This window comes from Solanum tuberosum, unplaced genomic scaffold (genome assembly GCF_000226075.1).
Source record: "Solanum tuberosum cultivar DM 1-3 516 R44 unplaced genomic scaffold, SolTub_3.0 scf00085, whole genome shotgun sequence".
Taxonomy (NCBI): domain Eukaryota; kingdom Viridiplantae; phylum Streptophyta; class Magnoliopsida; order Solanales; family Solanaceae; genus Solanum; species Solanum tuberosum.
In genome coordinates this window covers 1,806,705-1,813,574 of record NW_006239014.1, presented here as the reverse complement: position 1 = coordinate 1,813,574, position 6,870 = coordinate 1,806,705, and the positions used below count along the sequence as shown (strand labels likewise).

Genomic DNA, 6,870 nt, shown 5'->3' with positions numbered 1-6,870 from the left:
AAAATAGAAAGAGAGTTAACACATTTGTTAGGATTTGCTTACGTTAGGTCTGCGGAGAACTACACACACAGTTAATTGTTGTATGTGTTACTCCGCAAATCGTATAGTTTGAAAATTATACAAATGGAAAAATCTTTTTTGGCAAGAAAATTTGGTCCGAGTGGTAAAATAACATATTTCATACTATTTTAACTTTTTGAACATTTTTATCCTTTTAATTTTAATATCTTTTAATTAAAAAATGAAAAAAAAATCAGTTTTGTTTTAAAAGAAAAAAGATTTTATAAACTTTTTAATTTTCTGGCAAATAGTACTAAATTTTAAACTCAAAAGATTCAAAAAAATTACCTACAATATTGAATTCTAAACCCAAAGTAGGTCAGTCTATCCTTTAATTCCCCAATAAATTTTAAAAATATCCAATCCCCTTTTGACACGTATATATACTAATTATCAATGAAGAAACTAAAAAGAAAAAGAAGCATAAAAAGCATAATCTCCCTTTTTCTTTTAAATTTGTTCTGCACTAACACTTTGAAGTTCAAAACCCTACCTTGAAAAATAAAATTATCTAATCTTTAAAATAATAATAATAAAAATTTCTTAAAAACTCTGAACCGGCGGACCCGGTTCAGTTTCCTTCTTCTGCCGCATTTCCAAAACTTTCCGGTGACTGTTCGAATGTAATCCGGTCGAAAACGTCGGACTACTCGCCGGCCGGTATTCTGGTAACAGCCGACCCGATTTAAACCGGACCCCACATGCATTGCAAAGTGTTTTCTCACCTAATGGACCGGTCCGCCATAGTGGAGTCTTCTGCACCCCACAATGGCTGCACTGTTTTGCCCCAATTCCTACCCGTTTCTCCATCTTCTTCTTCAGTTTTCTCGCCGCCGGTTTATTTTCCGATAACTGACCCCAAAAATTGTTGGCTGTAGTGGAGGAAGACGAAGAAAATGACATTGACGGCGGCCAAATTCGGCTACTACTTTTCTCTCGTTCGGCACTAAACGGAACGGTGAAACAGGGCTTCTCTGGGACCGGAATTTCTGCGTCTGAATGAACTTCGAGAGCTTTTTCCGGTAGGTTTCCAGCAGAGTATGTAAGTGAATACTCCGAAAATGAATCTTCCACAAAATGAGATAACCATTCTAGGTTATCCAAATCAGCCCCCTGCAAAAAGGGTTCAATTCATTCAAAATAAAACAAACTTGTTTTTATTTCACAAAAAAAAAGGGGGACAAAGCTTACAGGAAGACTGAGTTCACTACCAAGAAGAGAACCAAAATCTTGTTTCACAGAAGGAATAATAACAGTTTCTTTGTCACTTTCCTTAATCTGTGGCGACGACGAATACTTGCTTTCATTTTCATTTTGATTTCCTTCGTCGTCAGGGAAACCACTAGACAAGTCAAGAAGTTCGTCAACGAACAAGTCATCGCCGGAAACAAAACTTTGACAGTTGCCGGAGTAATCCATTTCCTGTTCAAAAATAAAGTTAGTTATACTTACAGTATCAAAATCTGAAAAGAAAGGGGCACAACAAGTAGAAGAAAATGGTGAGAGAGAAGAAGAAGTAAAAGGGAGATTGAATTGGGAATTGCGTTAGGTAAAGAATTGAATGGGGGATAGGGAAAGGAGGAGGGAACACAAGAAAGTTACTCACTTCTTGACCTTGAAAACGTTACTTGCCCAAATATTTTTTCTTATGGGTAACGTTTCTTACTTCACCCTCACCCGCATAGCAATCTGAGTTGTGGTGGGATGTTAATTAGACGATTAAGAGGATGTTTGAATTGATTTTTTTTAAAATTATTTTATAAGTTAAAAGGTATAAGTCGATTATATTCAACTTTTAGCTTTTTCAAACACTACAAATAATAGAAAAAAACTTAAAATTAGAAGTACTTACAATAAGTTGATTCAAACCTCCTCTTTAGTTTGTTCATAGATTTTAAAGTTAAAATTTAAAAATTTGAGTTTTGAAAGTTACTTATATCTTTTGGTATGTGAAACTATGTTTGGATATGTATTTTGCTTGAAAAAATATTGAAGCTTTGAAAGTGAAAATTTCAAAGCTAATCTAAGCCCCTTTTTTAGAACTTGAAAAAATATTTACAAGGAAGATATTTTCAAAATCCAGTTGAATTTCATGGTCAATTTTTAATTTGAGAGATAGATTATCAAGATTATCAAAATCTAATTTAAACTCGATGGCAAAACGCTATCTTAGATTCAAATTTTGGGTATAAAAAATATCATTTTGGAAAGTATTATTTCTTAAATAAATTTTATGCAATAACAGGGCCGACTCTTGCCTGTGTAAAATAAGGCTTATGCCTTAGCCCCCAAATTTTGAGGGTCCCAAATTTTTATCAAAAATAAATTATGTGTTAAAACTTTTATAGAAAAAGTTGATTATTTATGATAAAAAGTATATTTAAAAAAAAAGATTATTTTACTCAGTTTAACATATGTTGTCCTTTGTTAAAAATAAGAATTAACAGTGAAGAGTGTTGAACAAAGAGAATTACAAATTCTTTTTTATTTCGTTTCAAGCATTACAACAAACATATAGAAATGGGGTAATTCAAGTCATCATCTTCCTGGATCAGATTCTATGGTTCTAACTCTTATCTTTATTTAATATTTGTCAACTTTACTTATAGAATTATGTTAACAATTCATATAATAATTACCTCACTGAAAGGATGTTTTTCAATATTGAGTAGATAAATTCTTACCTAAAATCAATAACTGATAAACAACATTAAATACTATTCCCTCTGTCCCAATTTATGTGACTTACTTTCCTTTTTAGTCAGTCCCAAAAAGAATGACACATTTCTATATTAAGTAACAATTTAACTATAAAATGTCTATTTTACTTTTAATGAAATGATTTACAGCCATACAAATTCCTATAATTCATTGTGGACCACAAATTTTAAAAGTCTTCTTTTCTTTCTCAAACTCCGTGCCGAGTCAAACTAAATCACATAAAATGGGACGAATGGAGTAATAATTTTCATCTAAATAGTGTAAGCAAAATAAATTTTGAATAAATACATATACGAAGTTTATTTCTATTTTAGGCCTCAAATTAAAATTTTGATCTAAGCCTTCAATTACATTGAGCCGCCCCTGTGCAATAACAATTCAAATTAATTGAGGCTCTAAAATAATATCAAAGACCGTGAAACCAAGAAAAAAGTTCGAAAAGAATAGCTGCACTAATGTTGAATAATCTTTTAATTCTATTCTATTGTAATTTAATATTTATATATATTTTGATTTGTGCACTCCTATTTTTGTGATAAATAATTTAAATTACATAAAATAGTTATAACTCAAAAATCATAGAAAATATACGTTGACTATATGATTTATCTTGCCAAAAGTGATAGAAAATATACATTGATTATATAATATAGCTGGCTAAAAGCCATAGAACGTAGACACTGACTATACAATATAACTTACTTATACATGAGCTATACATTGACTTTACATTATGATACAATCCAAAAAACTGAATATAGTTTAATTATACATAAAGTATGTATTGACTATTCAATCTCGATCAACTTGAATCACCTCTAAACCATCTCAAATTATATATATGAAATTTTTTCGATATTTTGAAATTTTTAATATATAATTCACTCAAAACGATTAACATCTACTATATCATAGTTTTGATATGAAACAAATTAAAGGGTATGGGAGTTTGTTCAGCCCACTTGATTCTTTACTAAGAGTTTGATTTGGTAAAAGTAAGTACAGATAGCTTCACTTTTTATTTTATTTGTTATAATAGTGTAAAGTAAGCAAATCATGTATTAGTATTGATATTGCGTAAAGTGTCTTCAGCATGTTTTACTTCTAAAATGAAAATATTTATTTCTTTGAAATTAAAAATATATTTTCCTTGTTATTACATAAATTTATTTTATATTGAAAAGTTATAGGAATTTTTTTCTGACTTTGATGATACAAAAAAACTAAATAAAGTATTTTCAACATTTTTCCTCTAAAAAAGACTAAAATATTTTATCCATGTTTAATTCTAAAGTAAAGTACTATTTACTCATGAAAATATGGGGTTAATACCTCAGATGGTCACTCAACTATCCAGTCTTTCCTCAGAAAGTCACTCACATGGTGACTTTTTAGTGAAAATTAAAAGTTGAGTGACTTTGTGAGGCAAAAGTGGATAGTTGAGTGACCATCTGAGGTATTAACCCGGTAACTATGGGTAAACTTGTATTTACCCAACCCATTTTTATCCATATGAAATATGAGCGGGTTGAATTATTACCCATTTTATGTTGACCCATTTTCAACCCGCCCAAATTTTATCCAACTCGCCTATTTGCCACCACTAGGGTAAACACACAATCTCTTTATTTCTAGCTATAACGATTGTGATGGAGTGATAAGTATTTTTTCATTCTTAATCAGAGGTTAGAGAACGGTTTAACCCCAAATATGAGATTTTTTAATGCGAATCCAAATATAGTCAAACTCCAATATAGATATTAGATACCGAATGGAAAAATTTTATAAAAAAGTTTCTTTTATCTCTACTTGAAGTACATACAAAATTCCATGTAGTTCAACATTTTATACACTAAAATGGTCAAAAAGGATTGAGAGCTTATCCTTATTTTCTACCTACATTTTATATTACGTATACAAAGTTTGTTTATATTTTAGGCCTTAAATTGAAATTTCGCTTTAGGCCTTCAATTACGTTGAGCCCCCCTTGTGCAATAACAATTCAAATTAACTGAGGCTCTAAAATAATATCTAAATGGCCGTGAAACCAAGAAAAAAGAAAAAAAGTTGACGCTTACCTTCTTTTCGAAAAGAATAGCTGCACTAATGTTGAATAATCTTTTAGTTCTATTCTATTGTAATTTTATATTGGAAAGTGCTAAATGGCCAGAAAATTTGGCCAGAAAGTTTAAAAAATTATAATATTTTTTTTATTTTAAAATAAAGGAATCTTTTTTCCATTTTTTAGTTAAAAGGTATTAAAGTTAAAAGGGTAAAAATGTTTTAAAAGGTAAAATAACATAGATAAAATATCATTCTGGCCAAATTTTCTGGCAAAAAAGATTTTCCCTTTTATATTTATATATATTTTGATTTGTGCACTCCTATTTTTGTTATAATAATTTAAATTACATAAAAAAGTTATAACTCAAAAATCATAGAAAATGTATGTTGACTATATGATTTATCTTGCCAAAGTCATAGAAAATATACACGGATTATACAATATAGTTGACTAAAAGTCATAGAACGTATACACTGACTATACAATATAACTTACTTATACATGAGCTATACATTATGATACAATCCAAAAAACTGAATATAGTTTAATTATACATGAAGTATGTATTGACTATTCAATCTCGATCAACTTGAATCACCTCTAAACCATCCCAAATTATAGATATAAAATTTTCTCTATGTTTTGAGTCTTTTAATATACAACTCACTCAAAACGATTAACTTCTACTATATCATAGTTTTGATATGAAACCAATTAAAGGGTATCGGAGTTTGTTCAGCCCACTCGATTCTTTACTAAGAATTTGATTTGGTAAAAGTAAGTACATATAACTTCACTTTTTTTTAGGGAAAAAGGACAAATATACCCCCGAACTATCGTAAATGGTATGCAGATATCCTTCGTCATACTTTTGGGACATTGGTGCACCTGCCATCCAAAAACTAGAGCATACATACCCTTTATACTAATGGACATACACGTGTCATAATCTTATCCACTGATCCGACATTTATTAAATATCGGATGGACAGATAAGATTGTGCCACGTGTCCCTATTTAGTCTTCCGTTAGAGTGAAGGGCATATATGCTCTAGTTTTTAGACGACAGGGGCACCAATGTCCCAAAAGTATGACGAAGGATATTTGCATACCATTTACGATAGTTCGGAAATATATTTGTCCTTTTTCCCTTTTTTTTATTATTACACATACCGTGATACCTCTGTTATAATAATTGGAACACCCAACTAAAGAAGAAGAAGAAGAAGAAGAAGAAGAAGAAGAAGAAGAAGAAGAAGAAGAAGAAGAAGAAGAAGATACAACTCACTGATAGGGTAAAGTCTAGTGTCGATAAAATGAGTCCATATTTTGGTAACCCATCTAACCCATTTATATTTTAATGAGTTGGGTGAGTGACTTTTTAGATGGGTAAAATATGGATTTATACTCATATTTCATATATAACCCATAGAAATATGAGTATTCATGGGTAAAGATGAGTTAGCCAAATGGGTTAAGCTTTCAACTTTTATTCACTCAAAACTCATGATATCATCAAAATGTGTTGTAACTTCTATTCTTTTTTATGTTCTAATTATTCTTCTCTATAATTGAAAAGGTAAAATCTTTCACCCTCCAAAAAATATATATACTATATTACATGTACATTTCTTTTGTTAATTATAATTATATTTTTTATTTGTTTAGTTTTAAATTGGATAACAAATAATAGTGTAAAGTAAGCAAATCATGTATTAGTATTGATATTGCGTAAAGTGCCTTAGGCATGCTTTACTTCTAAAATGAAAATATTCATTTCTTTGAAATTAAAAATATTTTTTCCTTGTTATTACATAAATTTATTTTATATTGAAAAATTATAAAACAAAATTTTTGACTTTTATGATACAAGTAAACTAAATAAACTATTTTCAATATTTTTCAACCAAAGAAATACTAAAATATTTTCTCCACGTTGAATTCTTGAGTAGAGTATAACGAGGTATTAACCCGGTAACTATAGGTGAACTTGTATTTACCCAACCCATTTTTATCCATATGAA

At 29.7% G+C, this 6,870-nt stretch overlaps 1 protein-coding gene across 1 annotated transcript; it reads right to left on the bottom strand.

The window, feature by feature from the left end:
* Nucleotides 1-484: 484 nt before the first annotated feature.
* LOC102579526 (GATA transcription factor 5-like) lies at nucleotides 485-1,678 on the bottom strand. The gene is made up of 2 exons (XM_006346941.2): nucleotides 1,252-1,678; nucleotides 485-1,173 (listed from the first exon to the last, which is right to left on the bottom strand). The coding sequence occupies exons 1-2, from the start codon at nucleotides 1,477-1,479 to the stop codon at nucleotides 604-606; spliced, it is 798 nt and encodes a 265-aa protein (XP_006347003.1). The 5' UTR covers nucleotides 1,480-1,678; the 3' UTR covers nucleotides 485-603.
* Nucleotides 1,679-6,870: the final 5,192 nt, after the last annotated feature.

Excerpts from the sequence above, each read along its gene's own strand:
- LOC102579526 (XM_006346941.2), bottom strand. The coding sequence starts at position 1,479 with ATGGATTACTCCGGCAACTGTCAAAGTTTTGTTTCCGGCGATGACTTG. Across the intron at positions 1,174-1,251 it reads GTAGTGAACTCAGTCTTCCT|GGGGCTGATTTGGATAACCT; the intron begins GTAAGCTTTGTC and ends CCCTTTTTGCAG.